The sequence below is a fragment of the Myotis daubentonii genome, chromosome 10, assembly GCF_963259705.1.
Source record: "Myotis daubentonii chromosome 10, mMyoDau2.1, whole genome shotgun sequence".
NCBI classification, from domain to species: Eukaryota; Metazoa; Chordata; class Mammalia; order Chiroptera; family Vespertilionidae; genus Myotis; species Myotis daubentonii.
In genome coordinates, this window is record NC_081849.1 from 2,290,494 (window position 1) to 2,313,042 (window position 22,549).

Here is a 22,549-nt window from a genome sequence, read left to right on the forward strand (position 1 = left end):
CTCCCTTTTTTTATTTTTTAAATGACAGTGTATTTAAGTCCCACAGTATTGCCTTGAAATCTGTTACAGCAAATCTTTTCCAAGAGTGTCTTGGCCTTTTGCTCTTTCATACAATTGTAGAATTTGGCTTTTCCATGTTCACACACCTGAAGAAAGGGGACCCTTGTATTTCTAAAAGACACTGGAGGAAACATTCTTAGAAACACTGCCCAGTGAAATGTATCTCACCTCCTAGATCAAAGGTAACCATTCACATTCTACCGTCCACTGGCTTCAAGCTTATTTTCCTTAACCCAATCTCATAAAAAATCAGTTTAAGTATGACCTTGAACTTAGACAGCCCAATCAGTAATCACACATAGTTTATCCATTTTTCACCACAAGTACCCTATAAGTAAGTGATAGCGAACCTTCTGAGCTCAGCATGTAAACATTTTGAAAAACCCTAACTTAACTCTGGTGCCGGGTCACATATAGAAATATTCAATTTTTAAAATATTTGCAACCATAGTAAAAAAAAGATTTATTTTTTTGATATTCATTTTATATATTTAAATGCCATTTAACAAAGAAAAATCAACCAAAAATATGTATAACGTGAACAAAAGCAGAAACAGGTTCATACTTGGTGCACTTCAAGGCCAAGCAGGCACCACTAACTTCATCTGTTAGCCCATTTCTTATGTTCGTTGTAATATTATTTAATGCTGAGAACAAAGTCTCACAAAAATATGTTGATGAAAAAATTCTTAGCAAAGTGATTGCTAGATTTTTTTATTTCGCTAAAAGTGTCAGGCACTCTGTTTGAAGCACTCAAAATTCCTTGTTCATAGTTGCACTCTTCTTCCTTATTCAAACGAATAATGAACCTGCAATCAAAGAATTAGCAGACAAACTTCAGCACCAAAAAAGTCACTAGTTTCTAGTTTTCATACCATTTGATTATCATTGTTTTTATTATTATTTTTTCCTAAATGTACATTGTTTTTCTGTATTTGTTCATTTTATACATATTTTTGGTTGATTTTTCTTTGTTAAATGGCATTTAAATACATAAAATGAATATCAAAAAAATAAATCTTTTTTTTTACTCTGGTTGCAAATATATAAAAATGAATATTTCTATATGTGACATGCCACCAGAGTTAAGTTAAGGTTTTTCAAAATTTTGAAAAGCTGAGCTCAAAAGGTTCACCATCACTGCCTTATAGGGTACTTGTGGTGAAAAATGGATAAACTATGTGTGATTACTGATTGGGCTGTCTAAGTTCAAGGTCATACTTAAACTGATTTTTTATGAGATTGGGTTAAGGAAAATAAGGTTGAAGGCAGTGGACGGTAGAATGTGAATGGTTACCTTTGATCTAGGGGGTGAGATACATTTCACTGGGCAGTGTTTCTAAGAATGTTTCCTCCAGTGTCTTTTAGAAATAACAATGGTCCCCTTTCTTCAGGTGTGTGAACATGAAAAGCCAAATTCTACAATTGTATGAAAGAGCAAAAGGCCAAGTCACTCTTGCAAAAGATTTGCTGTAACAGATTTCAAGGCAATACTGTGGGACTTAAATACACTGTCATTTAAAAAATAAAAAAAAGGAGAATTTGCCAGAAGCTTGTCCATTTTTGCTGCTTGACACAGTCGCTGCAGGGAAGAAACATCTGCACAGTATATGTTTCAAGGGACCTGGCGTACATGGCATACTGTTCTTAATATGTTTGCTCCCCTTCTTGGTGCTATATGTTTTCACCAAGGTCACCTCTCCAAGAAAGGTTGTTTCCCCAGATAGGGATTTTCCCCTGAAGTTAGGGAGGGAAATAGGCAGGTAGTTAATCACTTTAACTAAACAATCACGCTTAAGCTACATAATCTTTACTCCCTGGAATGGAGATAAGAAACCACCTAACCATTGGAAGAGAAATTGATAGGACTAAAATCAACTGGTATAAATACAGATGTTACAAGACAATCAAACACAGAACTTTGCTGGAGATCCAGGCTAGAGAACCTGGCTGGGCTGCTGATCAACTGAACACTGTCTCCGTGTCATTCCTTCTTCGCCAACTGCATCCGCACCTTTGGGAACCCCTGGACCTGCTGGGGTTGGACCCCAACAATTGGCACCCGAACAAGTAACTGGCCTTGTTCTCCACCTTTTGCTTTTGGTTCTTCTGACGCTGCCCGGCTCTCGTCAGCCTCCGGCACGCTTTCTCCTTGAGACCGAGCACCATGCCTCCAATTAAATTGCAGAGTTCTGATGGAGAGATATTTGAAGTTGATGTTGAAATTGCCAAACAATCTGTGACTATCAAGACCATGTTAGAAGATTTGGGAATGGATGATGAAGGCGATGATGACCCAGTTCCTCTACCAAATGTTAATGCAGCAACATTAAAAAAGGTCATTCCGTGGTGCACCCACCACAAGGATGACCCTCCACCTCCTGAGGATGATGAGAACAAAGAGAAGTGAGCAGATGATATTCCTGTTTGGGACCAAGAATTCCTCAAAGTTGACCAAGGAACACTCTTTGAACTAATTCTGGCTGCAAACTATTTAGACATCAAAGGTTTGCTTGATGTTACATGCAAGACTGTTGCCAATATGATCAAGGGGAAAACCCCCGAAGCGATTCGCAAGACTTTCCATATAAAAAATGACTTTACTGAGGAAGAGGAATCCCAGGTACGCAAAGAGAACCAGTGGTGTGAAGAGAAGTGAAAAGCTGTGCCCGACACTGTAACCCTGGAGGGATTGTTCCAGATACTAGTTGCACTGCTCTGTTTATAATTGTTAATATTAGGCAAACAGTAAAAAACAAACAAATAACAATTAAAATAAAAATTGTCTCCTCAGCCATGTCTACTCTGGTACTTCTGGGTGGATGTTGTCTGATTTCGTCCCTTTTCGGGCCTGGCCCAGGAGGAGGTGTGTGACCTTTCTCCCTATTAGGCCACCATTTGGCGGGTTGGGGGGGACTTTCTCCACTTTCATTTTTCCGTTATTAAAATGGTAAACACAACTTCCCACCAGAAATATTGTACTGATAAAGAGAGAAGAATGTTTGTGAACAATGTTGCACACTATTGACACTTACTAACTCCCCTCCGCCCCGGGTTTCAGAGCATGGTTTAATGCATTCATACATCAAAATTATTTTCAGAAACATGGAAAATCCTAAGTCACACTATGGATTTCCTCGCGATCCTTGCTGAAGGCTGGGGCTGTTCCAGATGCAGCAAAGGCTGAGATGGAACCTGTTGGCACCACCAGGCACCAGAGGGGTCTGAGGAGGGTCAATTTAATTAGTCATCCTTCTTAAACTTGCCATTGATGTAGGCTACCCAGTCTAGAATCAGCCTCCACTCAGTGGCCCACACTAGCCCCATGGTGCCCATGGTGCCCCATATGCCCAGCATGGGAATCCAGTTCTTGGCCAGTTGGACATAGCAGGGGCCCAGGAACTTGCTCATTGTCTCATCGAGGTCTGATGTTCAGGGTGACCCAGGTGGACGCACAGCCTAGGCCCACAGAGATGCCACAGCCTGGGTCAACATTTCACGCGATATCTGGATTCCTGGGCTGCTGCGCACACAGATCCACTTAGTAAAACTTTTAAGAGCTTCACTTTCCTTCTCTTGCTGTGCTAGCTGGATGCTCATGTCCTTAACTGCTGAAGGGAAGGCCTGGACTGCCAGCAGCAAGGCTGGAGTCTGCCCTGAAGTCAAGTGGACTTTTTCAAAATGTTTAAACTCCACTACCTCTTGCCTAGCATTTCTAGAAAGTGCACTGCACCCCACCTTCCAAAGAACTTAGAACCAGAAGCAAAAGAAATAGCACAGGCAAGGGAGGCGGGGACACTGAGACAGTCACAAGGTTGAGAAGCTGTTATTACTGCCTCTCCATCACCTTGCTTTCATTGTGAATTACGTATACTCATGCTTGGTTTAAGTAGCATCTCTGTTACATTCGAATGGGTCTACATAGCTTTAAAGTGTAAACGTGCTTATATATATATAAGTCCCTGGGACACAGTGATTCTTGGTTCTTAAAACGTATAAGACCATAGTAGTTTATCTTGCTAGAAAAGACCAAGGATGCTATGGAGGTCAAAGTAACTATTTACTTTTACAATAAAGCTCGTAGAAGATGAGGTTAAAATACAGTTGGACTTACGGGTATGACAGAACATCCTGCTATCATAAATTGATGTCAAGTTAGAAGTCTGATTGGTCTGGATGAGCCTTAATTAAAAAGAATTGTCACCCTAGCTGGTTAGGCTCATTGGATAGAACGTCGGCCTGCAGAATGAAGGGTCCCAGGTTCACTTCCAGTCAAGGACACATGCCTGGGTTGTGGACTTGGTCCCCAGCAGGGACATGCAGGAAGCAGCCAATCAATGATTCTCTCTCATCGTTGATGTTTTTATCTCTCTCCCTCTCCCTTCCTCTCTGAAATATATATATATATATATATATATATATATATATATATATATATATATATATATATATATATATATATTAATAATTGTCTCAATGACCATTCAAGGCTTCAAGGCTTAGGAAGAATTTGGAAGTACACGGAGCTAACAGGAGTTTTGAGGAGAATAGAATGCTCTAGACAGGAAGGGAATGATCAGACTCGAGTCCTGGCTTGGTCACTAACTTGCTATGTAACCTGGATATGGCCCTCAGCTCCTCATAGACTCAAAGATCTGCAAGCTATAGGTAGGGGATTCTGAGGTTCACTCCTTTCTCAAGCACTTTTTGTGAAAGTTACATTCCTTTGAGTCTATTAAGACCCCTTGAGAAGAGGAGAATGCTATACTGAACATAGACTACTGGGTAAAAATGAGGTGTGGAAGACAGAGAATGGAAACCAAAATTAGCAAATGCAAAAAAACCCCATAAAATATAAATAATTTTTTTAAATTTTTATTTATTTTTTAAAGTATTAGCGATGTCCCCTTCCCCTGCCCCACCCTGCCCCTCACCCCTATCTAGCCCTCACCATTGCCCCACCCCAGGCCTTCACCACACTATTGTCTGTGTCCATAGGCTATGTATATATGCATATAAGCTCCTGGTTCATCTCTCCCCACCCCACACCACCCTTCCCTCTATAATTCACCAGTCTGTTCTATGGTTCTATGTCTCTGGATCTATTTTGCTCATTAGATTCCACATATGAGTGAGATCATGTGATACTGGTCTTTCTCTGACTGGCTTATTTCGCTCAGCATAACACTCTCCAGGTCCCTCCATGTAGAAATACATTTTTTAAAATATATTTTATTGATTTTTAACAGAGAGGAAGGGAGAGAGATAGAGAGTTAGAAACATCGATGAGAGAGAAACATCGATCAGCTGCCTTCTGCACATCTCCTATTGGGGATGTGCCCGCAACCCAGGTACATGCCCTTGACCGGAATTGAACCTGGGACCTTTCAGTCCGCAAGCCGACGCTCTATCCACTGAGCCAAACCGGTTTCGGCTTTATGTTCTTCTTTCAACATGCCTTTATTTTTTATCTTTTTCCAGTATCAGAGGGAAAAAAAATCAACGAAGGAAGAAACTATATAAAGAATGTGGAATTTTTTGAACTTTTGTAAAAGCCAAAATAAGTTTCAGAAGATTCAGTAATTCACTTAAAAAAAAAACAACTAAATATTTTTTTCTAAAGAATTTTTTTAATAAGTTTTATTGATTTTCTACAGAGAGGAAAGGAGTGGGATAGAGAGTTAGAAACATCCATGAGAGAGAAACATTGATCAGCTACCTCCTGCACGCCCCCCACTGGCGATGTGCCCACAACCATGGTACATGCCCTTGACAGGAATCGAACCTGGGACCTTGAGTTTGCAGGCAGACGCTCTATCCACTGAGCCAAACTGGTACTGGCTAAAGCTTTTTTTTTGATTTATATAAAGTTTTGTATATCCGCTGAAGCCATCTGCATAATTCTTGTCAGCAAGGCAGGTGTCAAGGCAAGTGTCATTCGTAGGATGCTCCCATGTCTACAGAGCAGCTGAGTGGTCTCTGGATTCTCTCTGCAGCTGCACCTGTCTAAACGTTGAGCCCAGTGTGACATTCATTCATTTATTCGGAAGCAGATCTGTAAACATTTTCTATGCTCCAATTGTTCTGAATGAGAGTCTCTTCTGTGTCCCTATTGCTGTCCTTAACCGTAAAAATTCTTTTCCCACTGGTGCTTTTGGAACTTGGTTGAAATTCATGAAGACGCCAGCATGTGTCTTAGGAACGGAAGGTCAGACTTTCCATCAGGGAGGACAAGGAAACCCTGGACACAGGAGGCAGCTTGCTCTGGGGGAGCCGACTTGGCTGGATTTGGGGCCCCACCAATTCTGGCCTCCTGTCTTCAGTTCTCTGACTTCGGTTCTCTGCTTTCTAAAATGGGAGGCACATGGGGACCATTGTGGGATTAGAACAATACATGTAAGGTGCCTGAATTATGGAATACAACTAGGTTTTTTTTTCGTTCTTATTCAGATGTTTATTTAACAAAAACTTATCCATTTTTCCCTTTTATCAACCATTTTGAGCACTGTGAGATTTTACACTGTCTGGCCAGGTGTCAGGCTGTGTTTAACATTTGTGTAGCTGGAGGTGACAAAGGCTCCAAATACCTCTGAGGTCTCTGCTTTTGTTTTTCCTGCTGCCTTCAGATTACCCTAAGAATTCCTTCTCAGATAGAGTTTGCTTCATGCAGTGCCATTAGTTGGCATGCACTCATAGTTCAGAGGGCTGGAGAGTGTCACACCCAGGGGCAATGGTAAGATTTCTTTGAGGAGGTGGGGAAGGCATAGTTTTCTTTACTAAAATGAGAGGAGAAACTGGGAAAGGTGAGATGGAAAAAAAAATACTCACAGATGACTCCTCAGGCAGATCAAATTTGAAAAGAGCACCTAGAAGGAACAGAACTTAGAAATTAATTTCTCAAATACTTTGTAAACACTTACATACTCTTGAAAAGTCTTCATGTGCCCTGTTTTCCAGTGTTCTCAAATTTTCCATCAGGGAAGGTCTGTATGGATAGGAAGGAGAAGCAAAGCCTTCTGGGCTCTGGTAACTGTGGGAACAAATGAAGAGATTGAGGACAGGGAACTGCAGATGCCTCCTGTCACCTCCTCTGCAGCCTGGACTCTCAGAGGGGAGAGGGGGACACACAGACACTGGGGTTAGAATTGGAGGGCTGAGGACTGCTCCCCTGGGATTATCGGGGCAGCCTGGGAGCCCCCAGCAGGGATGCTGCATGTCCTCACTCTCTGGGTGAGAACTCCAGAGGGAAACTTGGAGTAGGACCCCACACATGGACCCAGACTAGCTACTCCCTGGGCGACAATAGGCGATACAAAGACTCTGCCCCTGTTGCCAGAAAAACAAAATAGCTCCACCTCCCATCCCATATAACACCAATGGGAAAGGCACTGTGTTCATTTAAAGACAGGATTCAGTTCATGAGGCTGAACTCAGATATTAAATTGAGCTAAATATTTTCTTTTGCTCTTGTCCCCTCTATCCCCTGGTGGGGGACTCAAGAGAAAATCCATTTAGAAATAAATAAATAAGCTATATTTTTTCTGCACATTGAACATACTGAATATATTTGCAACTTTGGTCCGTACTTATCTTTATTCATACAAAACTGTAACTCTATCTGACATTTCTTCTTAAAGGTTTTTCTTCCTCGGTACAATGTGCAAAGGAAATTTCTTATTATAAAAATCGTGCTGTGGTTTCAGCTGTTGTGTTTCTGTAAAGTAAGCTGAGCTTCTTTCACCAGATACTGAGCAGGGGTCTTGTGAAAATAGCATAAAGGCTCTTGTGAGGGGAGAACCCTTCCTAGTATCTAGTGATAAAAATAATTCAGAATTTGTATATATTTCTTAAACATAAACCTTCAAAAGTCATTGCTGAATTCCCACTCAGCACTGGGGACTCTTTGGTCCTAGCACAGGCCTAGGCACCTTCTGAGAGGGAGAGCCAGTACTGAAAAGGTCACTTCTAGAAATGTCTGTAAAACATACATTTGGCAAATGAATGAACAAAGAAGCAAAGAAACACTCATAGAGAAGATGTTCCACTCTGCTGACTTAAAGTTCGCTTTCCAAAGGAGGTTTGAAGCTTCCTACTGTTTTTTCAGCTCCTTGAATTTTTAAAAGGCAGGACCTTTGAAGTCTAATGGGAGAAAGACAAGAAAGTGCTGGGCATTCAGAATCATGGGCAGTGGGAATATTGGGGAACCTCAGACCAGTCACTTCATCTCCCTGAACCAGTTTCAATCTGCAAAATAACTAATGTGTGTTTTTTAAAAAAATATTTTTATTTATTAAATCCATTGGGGTGACATTGGTCAACAAAAACACATAGGTTTCAGGTGTGGGTTCTATGTTACAAGATCTGTATATTGCACCTTGTGACCAACGCAGGAAGCAACACCAGGCTGGTGAACAGGAGATGAGGTGTAAGGGCGCATCATGGGTCAACTGGCCACCAGAGGCCAAAGGACTGGCCTGTGAAGGACCAGGAACAGGAGCAACATCCTGGTGTGAACCTGGTCTGCAGTCAGAACCCTCTCCTCCCCGAGGCAGGACATAAAGCAGCTACTGCATTTCTGAAGAAGAAATTGAGACGTGGGTTTTGACCAAAAAATTAAGATATTTTAAAAATTCATGAATCTATGTGGGATGTCCTAAAGAGGATGAAGGTATCATATGTATGTACATGTTAATGAATCAGGTTTATTACAAATAAAAAATATATGAAATCTGAAAAGAGCTCTTTGCTCAGGAAATCATTCAGCAAGTGTGTGCTATCTACCTGGGTGTTGGGGGCGTGGCCTTCACAGGTCACCTTTCAGGTGCTGAGAGGGCCTGAGAGGCAGACAGGTGAACAAGAACCAAGGCCACACTTGATTTCAGAAGATAGGAAGAGCCATGAAGAAAATAGACTTAGCTTATATGACTAGGGAGCCACAGGGACACAAAAGATTTCTATTGGTGACCTGACCTATGACCTTAAACGCAGTGGTTCACAGGACAAAGTGTGGGATCCCAGGTGCTGTGGGTCAGAAACCTGAGATGGTTCATTGGGTTGCCCTCCTCCCAGGAGGCCTCAGGGTCCTGCACATGGGGAGGTGCAGAATCCATTCCTTATGGCACAGTTCCCTTCTGTGTCCCTGCCAAAGCCACTCCCAGCTTCCTGGGGCTCCCCAAAATCTTGGCCTTTGATCCCTTCCTCCAGCCTCAAAGACAGCAACTCAAGTGGAGTCCCTCCCTGGCTTCTCTGACCCACCCTCCCACCCAGTTTTCACTTTGAAGAACACCTAGTTACTGAGGACCAGGACCCAGGAGAGCCACACCTCCTGTGGTTTCTGTAGAGGGCCTTTGGTATGTTGGGGTCAATAAATGTTTATTCAATGATTTCTAACAACACCACCACCAGAAAACTTGAGAGGTTGGCCCACATGGCTGGCCTGGCATGGTGGCTAGGTTACCTCTATGACCTGTCTTACCATTCTGACCTCTGTTAGTATTGTGACCTACTGCCAGGTGATATACCATAGGGCTGGCTACATGGGGGCTTCAGAGCAGAGTGACTCCCTAGCAGGCTCAGGAAAGGGCTCCCCAACATGTTTAAACTGAGACATGGCTGTTGAGAAAGAGCTGGCGCCATGGAGACCTGGGGAAGCCACCCCAAAAGGAGAGGCAGTGCCCCAGGGCAAGGACAGCCAGGCTGGATGGGAACAGCAGAGAGCGGGGGGTCGGGGGGGGGGGGACATAGAGGGCCCTAGTGTGGGTTGAAATTGCTGTCACAGCAGGAAGGCTTTTAGGCACGAGAATAGGGGGATCTGATTTATATTTTTTAAAGATCACTCGGTGATTTGACATTTGAAATGATATTTGACATGTGTCCTGAGAGCCCGGGAGGATTTGGGCAGATGAAGACGGTGAGATGTGCTTCATGTGCAGACAGTGGACACGGCCTGGAGGCAGGACAGATGAACACTGGGGACCAGAGCACATGCCTCGCAGAGCCTGTGAGTGATGGGAACAGGCAGGGAAACAGAAGACCCTGCATGGATGGGGCAGGGCAGGGAAAAGGGGTCCTTCCATGGAGGGGGCAGGGTAGGAGAGGCAGTGAAACCTCCATGGAGAGGGCAGGGCAGGGAGGAGAGAGGACCCTCCATGGAGGGGAAAGGAAGGGAGGAGAAGGGACCCTCCATGGAGGGGAGAGGGCATGGAGGAAAGGGGACCCTCCATGTAGGGGACAGGTAGGGAGGAGAGGAGACCCTCAATGGAGGGGAGAGGGCAGGGAGGAGAGGGGACCCTCCATGGAGGGGACAGGAAGGGGGGAGAGAGAACCTTCCATTGAGGGGAAAGGAAGGGAGGAGAGGGGACCCTCCATGGAGGGGACAGGCAGGGAGGAGATAAGACCCTCCATGGGAGGGAGAGGGCAGGGAGGAGAGGGGACCCTCCATGGAGAGGACAGGGTAGGGAGAAGAAAGGGCCTTCCATGGAGGATGCAGGGCAGTGGGGACAGGGAACCCTCCATGGAGGGACAGGCAGGGAGGAGAGGGGACCCTCCATGGAGGGGACAGGGCCAGGAGCAAAGGGAATCCTCCATGGAGGGTAAAGGGCAGGGACGAAATGGGACCCTCCATGGAGGGTACAGGGCAGTGGGGAACCTTCCATGGAAGGGACAGGTAGGGAGGAGAGTGGACCCTCCATGGAGGGGAGAGGGCAGGGAGGAGATGGGACCCTCCATGGAGGCGGCAAGGGTAGGGAGAAGAAGGGACCTTCCATGGAGGGTGCAGGGCAGTGGGGACAGGGAACCTTCCATGGAGGGGACAGGCATGGGTGTGAGGGGAAACTCCATGGAGGTGATGGGCCAGGAGAAGAGGGGACCCTCCTTTCAGGGACACGTAGGCAGTAGAGGGGTCCCTCCATGGAGGGAACAGGAAGGAGGAGCGGGGACCCTCAATAGAGGAGATGGGTCAGGGAGTAGAAGGATACCTCCATGGAGGGGAAGGGCAGGGAGGAGAGGGGACCCTCCATGATGGAGAAGGGCAGGGAGGAGTTGGGACCCTCCATGCAGGGGGGACTGGAGATGGGAACTCTCCATGGAGGGGAAAGGCAGGGAGGAGAAAGGACCCTCCATGGAGGGGACAAGACAGGGAGGAGAAGGTACTCTCCATGCAGGGGGACAGTAGGGTTATGGGAAACCTCCATGGAGGGGACAGGTAGGGAGGAGTAGGGACCCTCTACAGAGGGCATGGGTCAGGGAGGAGAAGGATCCCTCCATGGAGGGTACAGGGCAGGGAGGAGAGGGCAGAGACGGGGAAAGGGAAACCTACAGTGATGCGCCAGACAGGGAGGAGAGGGGACCCCTCCATGGAGGGGACAGGGCAGGGAGGAGAGGGGACCCTCAATAAAGGGGACAGATCAGGGAGGAGAAGGATCCTTCAAGGGAGAGGAAGGGCAGGGAGGAGATGGGAACCTCCATGGAGGAGATGGGTCAAAGAGGAGAAGGTACCCTCCATGGAGCGGGGAGCGTATGGGACAGGGAAGGGAGAATAGGGGACCCTCCATGGAGGGGGCAGGGCTATGGGGAAGGGATACAGGGAACCCTCTAAGGATAGGCTGGGCAGGGAGGAGAGGGGACACTGCATGAAGAAGGGAGGGCAGGGGAAGTGGGGACCCTTCATGCAGGAGACAGGGCAGTAGAGCAGGGGACCCACCATGGAGGGAAGAGGACAGAGAGTGAAGAGACCCTCCATGGAGGTTATAGCTAAAGAGGAGATGGGACTCTCCTTGGAGGTAACAGGGAAGGGAGGAGAAAGGACCCTCCAAGGAAGGGAAGGATAGTGGGCATGGGTGCGCTATATGGAGGGGGAAGGGCAGGGGGTTTGGGGAACAGGGAACTCTCCATTGATGGGGCAGGGCAGTGGGGACTGGCAACATGGGACCCTCCAAGGATTGGCTTGTCAGAGAGGAGAGGGGACTCTCCATGGAGGAGGGAGGGCAGGGAAAGTGGGGACCTTCATGGAGTGGACTGGGCAGAGAGGAGAGGGGACTCTCCTTGGAGAGGACAAGGCAGGGAGGAGAAGGCACCCTCCATGGAGAGGGCAGAGCAGAGGAAAAGGGAACCCTCCGTGGATGGGACAGGGCAGGGGGGAGAGGGCATACTCCTTGGAGTGGACTGGGCACGGAGGAGAGGGGACCCTCCAGGGAGGGGGCAGGGCAGTGGTGACAGGGAAACCTCCATGGAGGCTACAGAACAGGTGGGGCAGGGAACCCTCCATGGAGGGGGCAGGGCTCGAGGCGGGGGGCCTGGCCAGGGAACCCAACAGGGATGGGTCAGACAGGGAGTAGAGGGGACCCTCCTTGGAGGCGGCAGAGCAGAGGAACAGGAAACCCTCCATGGATGGGACAGGGCAGGGGGGAGAGGGCACACTCAATGGAGGGGACAGGGCAGGGAGGAGAGGGGACTCTTCATAGAGGGTAGAGGGCAGGAGACAGGGAAACCTTCATGGAGGGGGCAGGGCAGGGGGACAGGGAAACCTTCAGAAAGGAGTTAGAGCTGGGGGACAGGAACTGCACTTGCAGGGATGGAATAGTGGGTACAGGAAACCCTCCATGCAGTGGGGAGAACAGGAAGGAAGGGAACCCCAATTATAGGGGGCAGGGCAGGGAGGAGAGGGGAGACCAGGAACCCTCTATGGGGAGCGGGCAGGGCAGTTGGACAGGTAATCCCCATGCAGAGGGTAGGGCAGGAGGAAAGGGAACCTCACTTTGAGAGAGCAGGGCACAGAGGAGACAGAACTATCCATTGAGGGAGCTGGGCAGGGGGACAGGGATCCCAACTTTAGGGGGAGAGGCAGGGAGGAGAAGGTACCCTCCATGGATGGGGCATGGCAGGGGTGTAGAGAACCCCACTTTGAGGGGGAGGGTCAGGGAGGAAGATTTCCTTCGTGGAGGGGGCACGGCAGGGGGACAGAGAACCTCACTTTGAGGGGGCAAGCAGTGGAGAAAGGGAGCCCCGGTTTGAGGGAGAAGGGCATGGAGGAGACAGAATCCTTCATGGATGGACAGGGCATGCATGAGAGGGAACAGGGAACCCTCCATGGAGAGGAGAGGCTGGGGGGATAGGGAAGCCTACTTTGAGACAGCAAGGATTTTAGCACAGGTCCTGAAATAGATGGCAGGGCAGGGGGGAGAGGGCATCATCCAGGGAGGTAGCAGGGCAGGGAGGACAAAGGACCCCACATAGTCTGAGCAAGATAGGGGTGTTAGGGCACCATCCATGGAGGGGCCAGGGAAGGGGGGACATGGGAGTAGAGATAGGTAACAGGAGAAACAGACCCCTCCATGGAGAGTTCCCTGTTCCCCATGGTGGAGCCCTTGCCCCCAGCCCTGCCCCTTGGCAGCATTCCCTCTCATACCTGTCCATCGGCCCCTCCCCTGGTCCCCTGACCCTGCTGCCCTGCCTTCCCATGGAGGGGCTGCTGTCTCTCCTGCTCTGACCACTCTGTGGTTGGTCCCCTTATCCCTCTGCCCTTTCCCTCCATGCAGGGTCTTCTGTTTCCCTGCCCTGACCCCTCACTCACAGGCATCTGAAGGGCATATGCTCTGGTCTGTCCAGTGTTCATCTCTCCTGCCTCCAGGCCGAATGTCCACTCTCTGTACCTGAAGCATATTCTCACCTTCTTCATCTGTCTAAATCCTACCCGTGCTCTCAAGACACATCTCAAATATCATTTCAAATGTCAAATCACAAGCAGGGGAAGGGGGGTGGAGGGTGGGGGCTGGGAAGTTGGGGGTGGAGGATGGGAGGTGTGGGGTGTGGGGTGCGTGATGGGGGGCGGTGGGGGGTAGGGTTGGGGGTAAGAGTGGGAGGTGGGGGTGAGGGGTAGTGTTGGGGGATGAGAACTGGCGGGAGGGGAGTTGGGGGTGGCAGATGGGGGCTGTGCATTGGGGATGTGGTGAGACAGATGGGGGCTGGGTGTGTGGGGTGTGGGGTGGCAGGTGGGGTGGCGTGTGGGGAGTAGGGGGTAAGGTTGGTGGGTGACAGGTACGGGAGGGAGAAGAGGGCATAGGGGGGATAAATGGTGATAGAAGGAGACTTGACCTGAAGCCAGTGAGCACACAATGCGATATACAAATGATGCATTATAGAATTGCACACCTGACCTATGCAATTTTATTAATGAATGTCACCCAAATAAGGTTGATTAAAAATAAATAAAAGGTGGGTCTTTTGAGGTTGATTAGGTTATGAGGGTGGAGCCCTCGTGAATAGGATTAATACCCTTTTCAAAGATATCCCATGCTAGACTTATCAGGAGATGCTTTTATATGTTATATAAATGTCTAACCACTATTTTGTACACTTGAAACTAATATTGAATGTCATCCCTAATTGAAAAAAAAATAAAGAAGTAATTTTTAATAAAAATGAAAATGCAAATCAGAGTGATCTTTAAAAAATATAAATCAGATCATTACACTCTGTGCCTAAAAGCCTTAAGTGCTCCAGCAGGGGTCAGCTCTCCAGACAGAATCATGCCTGTGAGGGTGTTACACTGCTGGGAAGGAATGCCCTGTCTTCTTCCTCCAGTGGCTCCCTTCACTGCTCTGGTGATGTGTGGCACTGGTGCAGGGCAGAACTGTGCTTCCTTGAGAGTGAGCTAAGCATCACTTTGGCTGCTTAGTTATAGTGTGGGAGCAGACACACAGAAAATAAATTTAAGCCTTAAAAGTTCTCACAGCATTTCAACCCTCCAAACGGACCTCTATCCTCCCTTCCCTACACTCCAGCCAGCCTGGCTCACCCAGCCTTGAGGAAAGAAGGCAGGGACAGTGCTGCCCGGGAAGCCAGTGAGCATGCATCTGGTCGGAAGTCTGGAGAGAGCTCCAGTTCTCTTAGGACAGAAATGGAGGGATGAATCTGCTGAAATCAGCCACCCATGAGGGGATTCTACTTTTCACTACGTGATGGCTGGATTGCACCTGCATGATCCCACCATGCTCTCGCTCCCCTGTGGGGATCCACGAGTCATCTACAACAGGAAGCAGCTCTCTGGCCTTTGAGAATCCACAGACCTTCTGCAAAGCCCTTAAGCTCACCGGGCTGATCTCAGACTACAGATTCCAGACACCTTCAATCCTGGGAAGCAGCCTCTTTTCACTTTTTCATTCTCCTCCTACAAACAATGCCAGGTCTGCGTCTTCTGTACACTGCTCAAGGATGTGTGAGGACCCAGCGGGTGGCAGCTGGACCTGATATCCCCTGGGACATTTGCTGAGTGGCCTCAGACCCAACACTGACACTGAGCTTGAACCTGCATCCATCTGGTGAGCACCACTCACCTCTACCTGGGGACTCCCTGAGAACCTCCCTCATGCAACTTGAGTGCTTCCAGAGACTCTTTCATTAACTGAGACAAACAGGCACCCGGCAGATGGAGGCAGACAGGGAGGCAGAACATGGTGTGCTCTGGGGCTTTTGCTGACCTGCCCCCAGGCTCAATGCTAGTCAAAGCCAGCTTTGGTGCCCTGCTTGGACCTTCCTGTGCTCACTGGGCCTCAGCAGAGGCTGTCACAAATTGTGAATTGCTTTGTAGATGCAAAGAGTTTGCCCTGGGAGAGTCACATCAAACATCTGATATTGTTCAGCACCAGAGTCCCTCCCAGGAAGCCCCAGGAACAACAAGCCGATAGCCAGCTTCAGAGCACATCAGAGAAGGATACAATTAGCCTCAGAAGCGGCAGATCCAAAGAGAGATCTAGGCAGGCACCAGACCCCGCTGAGATGAATTGCGCTCCACGTGGTCAACACCTGTCAGCAGCTCATACACTACACTGTAGGCAGGGTACACTGTGGTCACAGCCAACTAGCCTGAGCATCGAATCACTACATGAATGGGCCAACAGCCATCAGGAATCAACTGCCACAGGAAGGTTCACATAACACACACGGGACATCCCTGGAACACTCAACTCAGATGATCAAGAAGAAATTGCCACTGGGTTCCACAGGACTCCTACTACACGAAGCCACACTACCAAGACCTGGATTTTAATACAAAGAAAGAAACACACAGAGGCAGCCAAAATGCAAAGAAACATGCCCCAAATTTAAGAACAGGGGACACATCCAGAAAAAATGCTAAACAAAGTGAGGCAAGCAATATTTCAGATAGTTAATTTAAGTTAGGTGAAGAATGGATGAAATCATTGGGAACTTGAAAACTGATAGTAGGCATGAAAAAGAACATTTAAGCCATATAAAAGATCCAGTCAGAAAACAGAGTAAAATCTTTGAAATGAAGAATACACTAGAGAAAATAAATAATTTGATTAAGGAGAGAATCAAATTAGTGATTTGGAAGACAAGGTCACAGAAGACAAAAGCAGCAAAAAGAAAAAAGAACTTTTAAAAATGAGGAATGTTTAGGGGACTTTTGGGACAACATGAAACATTAACAACAACCACATTATAGGAGTACAAGGACAAAAGAAAGGTTAAGGGACTACACCATATTAAAAGAAATAATGACCGAACACTTCCCGAACCTGGTGAAGGAAGAGACACACGTCCAGGAAGCACAGAGTCCCAAACAAGATGAACCCAAAAAGGCTTGACACCAGGACACATCATCATGACAATGACAAAGATTAAAGACAGGACATCTTAAAAGCAACAAAAGGAAGACAGTCAGTTACCTACAAGGGAGCTCCCATAAGACTGTCAGCTTATTTCTCTACAAAAACATACCAGGCCAGTAGGGACTGGCACAAAATATTCAAAATAATGACAAGCTAGGACCTTCAACCAAGACTACTTTACCCAGTAAGGCTGTCATTTAAAATTGATGGAGAAATAAAGAGCTTCCCAGACAAGAAACAGCAAAAGAAGTGTGTTACCACCAAACCATTAGTATAAGAACTATCAAGAAGGAATAAAAGGGAAACAGAGTTAAAAGAATAAAACATATCTACAAATAATCACTTTAAATGTAAGTGGCTTGACTGCTGCAATTAAAAGACATGGTAGCTGAATCGATAAGAAATCAAGAACCATATATATGCAGTCAACAAGAGACCTACCTCAGAATGAAAGATATACAGACAAAAAGCAAGGGGATGGCAAAAGGTATTTCATGCAAATACAAATGAAAAATAAGCCGGGGAGGTAATCCTAGAGCTGACAAAATAGACTGTAAAACAAAGGCTATATTGAGCGATAAGAATGGGCACCACAGAATGATAAAGAGAGCAATCCAACAAGAGGATATAACCCTTGCAAACATGTATTTCTTCAACATAAGAGCAAGTAAGTGTGTAAATCAAATCCTGATGTACATAAATGGAGAGTTCAACAATAATACAGATGTCGTAGGGGATTTGAACAATCCCACTGGCATCAATGGCTGGATCTTCCGCACAGAAAATCAAGAAGCAAAGAGTGGCCTGGTGCTGGACTCTGCAGCAGCAGCAGCAGCAGCAGCAGCACATATAGTAAAGCTGGAATGATGCAGAGGAGATTAGGGTGGCCCCTGCGCAAGGGTGACACTCAAATCAGTGAAGCGTTCCCTTCCCCCTAGTGTGTGACATGCTCCCCTGGCTCCCCTAGGCTCCCCTGGCTCCCCTGGGCTGGGGCCCCTGCGGGTGGGGGTGGAGGGAGATGAGCGGGGGCTGGGGGGGGAGGGAGACGGGCGGGGGCTGGGGGGGGAGGGAGAAGGCGGGGGGGGGAGACTTGGGCCCTGACCTCCTCTTGGGCTGGGGTTCCTGAGGGTGGGGGCCGAGGGAGACGGGCAGGGGCTGGGGGGGGGAGGGAGATGGGCGGGGGCTGGGGGGGAGGGAGAAGGCGGGGGGAAGACTTGGGCGCTGCCTCACCCTTGCACAGGGCGGCCTCACACCTAGTCTTTAAAAAAAAAAAAAAGAGTGGACTGAAATAACACAATAGATCAAATGGATTTAATTGGTATCTTCAGAGCATTTTCACCCTGAAGCAGTAGAATATACATTCTTTTTAAGTGGACGTGCAACATTATCTAGATAGACCACATGTTAGGGCACAAAAACAGTCTCAGTAAATTTAAGAAGATTGAAATCATATTAAGAATCTTTTCTGATCATAACTGTATAAAACTAGAAGTCAATTAGAAAAAACTGACCTACAAGTGATCTATTACTGAATTGTACACACCTAAAACCACCCATGCCCCAATAAATTTATTAACAGAGATAAAAGCAATGAAAAGCAAAAATGAATAAATAAATAAAAATTTGGGGATACATGGTGGTGAGAATTGCATGTCAATATACTTGATGTATACTTAAATGTGGTTAAAACTCTAAATCTTATATTTATTTGACCACAATAAAAATTAGTAATTATAGGATTAAAGAGAAAAAAGAAAAAGAAAAAACTATAAAACACAGAAAGTCTTGGAGGCTAATTAACATGTTACTAAACAATGAATAGATAACAATGAGATCAAGGAAATAATGAAATAATACCTTGAAACACATGGAAATGAGAACACAACAATCCTAACGCTATGGAGCACAGGATAAGCAGTCCTAAGAGGAAAATTCCTAACATTACAGGCCTACCTCAAGAAACAAGAAAAATCTGAAATACATCATCTAACTTGACACTTAGAGGAACTAGTGCAAAAGAAAAACAAAGACACCATAAAGTGAGAAGAATAAAGAAAATAATAAAGATCAGAGCAGAAATAAACAAAGCAGTAAAAAACAAACATGAGATCAATGAAGCTAAGGCCATTGTGTGTCAGTGGTTAGAGATGTGGTCCACGGAACAAAGGATCATGCGTTCGATTCCCAGTCAAAGGCATGTACCTGGGTTGCAGGTTCACCCCTGCCACCTGTTGAGGTGTACATGTGTGTGAGACAACCATTTGATGTGTGTGTCTCACACTGATGTGTCTGTCTCTCTCTCTCTCTCTCTCTCTCTCTCTCTCTCTCTCTCTCGCTCTCCCCTCTCTTTCTCCCTTCTTATCTCCCTCCCTCCCTCCCACATCTCTAAAAAAAAATTCATTGGACAATATATACTAGGTGAGAATTAAAAGAAAAAATAACTTCTCAACAAACGCAGGTGCTGGACTGGATGGCTTCACAGTGCATTTCATCAAACAGTCAGAGAAGAACTAGCACCTGTTCTCCTCAAACTCATCCGAAACACTCAAGACAGGGGAAGCCTCCCAAGCTCATTTTATGCGTCCAGCATTCTCCTAATCCCAAACCAGAATAAGACTTTATAAAGAAAAAAATTATAGGCTAATATCCCTGATGAATGTAGATGCTAAAATCCTCAACAAAATATTGGCAAACTGGATCCAGTAATACATTTAAAAGATTACACAGCAGGATGAAGTGGGGTTTATTCCAGGGATGCAAGCTTGGTACAGTATCTACACATAAAAAACATGATACATCGTAAACAAAATAAAGAATCAAATTCACATGATTACAACAATAGACGCAGAAAGCATTCACCAAAACACAACACCTATTCATTATAACAACTCTCAGTGAAATGTGAATAAAGGGAATTCACCTGAACATAATAAAGATCATGAAGAAAGAAGAAAGAAAGAAAGAAAGAAAGAAAGAAAGAAAGAAAGAAAGAAAGAAAGAAAGAAAGAAAGAAAGAAAGAAGTGGAAGGAAGAAGAAAGTGAAAGAAAGGAAGTAAGACAGGAAGAAGTTGAAGAAGATACAAATTAATAAAAGCACATATGGTGTTCAAAGATAGGAAGAATTAACAACGTTCAAATGTCCAATGACGTAATTCAGAGAGCTACAACAAATATCACAAAAATTTATATGGAAGTACAAAAAAAACACAAAAAACACCAAAAAACCCAACACACACACACACACACACACACACACACACACAAAACAAACAAAATAAAACCAAACCAATAGAGTAATCTTGAGAAAGAAGAACAAAGTGGGAGGAATCATGCTACCTGATAACAAACTATACTATGAGGCCATAGTAATAAATATAGTATGCTACTGGCATAAAACAGACATAAAGACCTGTGGAACAGAACAAAAAGTCCAGAAATAAACCCATACATTTATGGTCAATTAATATTTGACAAAGGACACAAGAATATACAATGTGGTAAAGATAGTCCACTCAAAAAATGCTATTGGGAAAATTGGGCACATAAGTGGAAAAATAAATGAATGCAGACTACCTTCTTACACCATATTGAAGAATAAACGCAGAATGGATTAAAAACTTGAAAGTGACATTTGAAACCGTAAAACTTCTAGAAGAAAATAAAGGCAATAAATTTTCATAGAAATATTTTTTATTCTGATATATCTATTTGGGCAACAGAAGCAAAAGAAAAACTAAACAAATGGGACTACATCAATCTAAAAAGTTGTTGCACAGCAAAGGAAACCACCAAGAAAATGAAAAGACAACCCACTGAAGGGGAGAACATATTTGCCAATGATACATCTGATAAGGGTTTAATATCCAAAATTTATGAAGAACTTAAAAAACTCAACATCATAACAAAATTAAACAATCCAATTTAAAAATGAGCAAAGAACCTAAACAGACACCTCTCCAGCGAGGACCTGCAGATGATTATTACACAAAAAGATGCTGAGCATCACTAGTCATTACAGAAATGGAAATTAAAGTCACAGTGAGGTATCACCTCCCATCTGTCAGAATGGCTATCATCAATAAATCAATAAACATCAAGTGCTGGTGAATATGTGGAGAAAAGAGAACTCCCGTGTACTCTTGGTGGGAATGCAGATTGGTGCAACCACTGTGGTAAGCAGTATGAAGTTACCTCAAAAATTAAAAATAGAACTGCTTTATGACCTAACATTTCCACTTCTGAGAATATCTCTGCAGAAACCTGAAACACTGATCGGAAAGGATATATGCAATGCTATGTTCACTGCAGCATTACTTACAATAGCAAAGATTTCACAGCAGCCCAAGTGCCCAGCAGCAGATAAGTGGAGAAAAGGCTGTGGTACATTAACACAACGGAATACGACTCACCCACACACACAAAAAGGAAATGAAGGAAATCTTACCTTTTACAACAGCATGGATGGAGCCGGTGAGTATTATGCTAAGTGAAGTGAAGTAAGCCAGTCAGAGAAATACAAGTTCCTTATGGTTTCACTTATATGTGGAATCTAATGAACAAAATAAACTACAATCAAAATAGAAACAGACTCATAGGTGCAGAAAACTGACTGAATACTGTCAGAGGGGAGGAGGTTGGGGGACTAGGGGGAAAAGGTGAAGGGATTAAGCAAAGAAAAGACTTACAGACACAGACAGCAGTTTGGTGATTATCACAGAGAGAGGGGTGTGTGTAGAAGAGGGCTTAGAAAGGATAAATTGTGATGGAAGGAGACCTGACCTGGGGTAAGAGGGGAGGGAGGTGAGATACATAATTCAACATACAGGTGATGTATTACAGAACTGTATACCTGAAAGCTACATGATTTCATTACCAATCTCACCCCAATATATTCAATTTAGAAAAATAGGCCATTGTGGCACATGCTACAACCTGGATGGACCCTGAAGACATGATGCTCAATGAAATAAGCCAGTCACAAAAGGACAAATAGTGTGTGATCCCACTCACATGAGGTCCCTAGAGCCATCAGAGTCATAGAGGTAAGATGGAGGGTACCAGGAATGGGGCAGTGGATGCAGAGTTGTTGTTTAGTGGGGACAGAGCTTCAGTTGGAGAAGATGAGAACAGTGATGGAGCCGATGGTGGTAACGGCAGCACAACAATATGATTGTTAAGTTGAGTTAAGGACCACTTAACAGCACTGGACTGTGCTCTGAAAAATAGTTAAAATGGTAAATTTCATTGTGTATATATTACTGTGATAATAATATACCAAAAAAAAAAAATAGAAGGCTCTGTCCTGGGTGTGGGAGAATCAGGTAGAGCAGTCTTCTATCGGCCCTACCTGGGCGGTTGGGTCACTGTCAATATCCCGGTTGTGAGATTTTTATAAGATACTATTGAGGAGAACCAAGATGGCGGTGATATAGGCAGACGCGTCCCAGGTCGTGTCCCGGAGCAAATGGAACGAGCAGCTGAAGCTAGTAACACTCACACCGAATTGGCGAAATTGCTCAGCTGGTGAGAGGGTTTGCAGCCGGGAAGAGCAGAACTCCCCTGGAAAGGTAAAAAAAACCAGGGATTTGGGCAGGAAAGTTTGCCAGACCTCTGAGCCCAGAGAGTCGGAGGGAGACCGCGTGGCAGACAGCCGCGTCCCTTGGGACAGGCACAGCCCCTGACGGGGGAAAGGAGAACTGCGGGATTCCTGGCGCCGCCAGGGAAATTGAGAGCTGGGTTCTGTGATCACGGAGGACTGAGCCTAAAGGGGGCAGCCTGAAGAGCTGACCTGACCATGCAGTCCCGGTAAGAGAAGAAGCTTACAGAAACCAAGCCTTCCCCGTTTCCGCGGCCGGCAT

At 45.8% G+C, this 22,549-nt stretch overlaps 1 protein-coding gene, 2 non-coding genes and 1 pseudogene across 3 annotated transcripts; 3 read left to right on the plus strand and 1 right to left on the minus strand.

Moving 5' to 3' along the window:
- The first annotated feature begins 2,156 nt into the window (after window positions 1-2,156).
- Window positions 2,157-2,719, plus strand: LOC132211383 (S-phase kinase-associated protein 1-like; annotated as a pseudogene).
- A 584-nt stretch (window positions 2,720-3,303) lies between these two features.
- Window positions 3,304-3,471, minus strand: LOC132211384 (cytochrome b-c1 complex subunit 10-like). The gene has a single exon (XM_059656079.1). The coding sequence runs from the start codon at window positions 3,469-3,471 to the stop codon at window positions 3,304-3,306; it is 168 nt and encodes a 55-aa protein (XP_059512062.1).
- An 11,083-nt stretch (window positions 3,472-14,554) lies between these two features.
- Window positions 14,555-14,756, plus strand: LOC132211591 (small nucleolar RNA SNORA74). The gene has a single exon (XR_009447499.1). It is a non-coding gene; the product is annotated as a small nucleolar RNA SNORA74 (small nucleolar RNA).
- Window positions 14,757-17,522: 2,766 nt separating this feature from the next.
- On the plus strand, window positions 17,523-17,626 carry LOC132211580 (U6 spliceosomal RNA). Its single transcript, XR_009447491.1, has one exon. It is a non-coding gene; the product is annotated as a U6 spliceosomal RNA (small nuclear RNA).
- Window positions 17,627-22,549: the final 4,923 nt, after the last annotated feature.

Excerpts from the sequence above, each read along its gene's own strand:
- LOC132211384 (XM_059656079.1), bottom strand. The coding sequence starts at position 3,471 with ATGAGCAAGTTCCTGGGCCCCTGCTATGTCCAACTGGCCAAGAACTGG.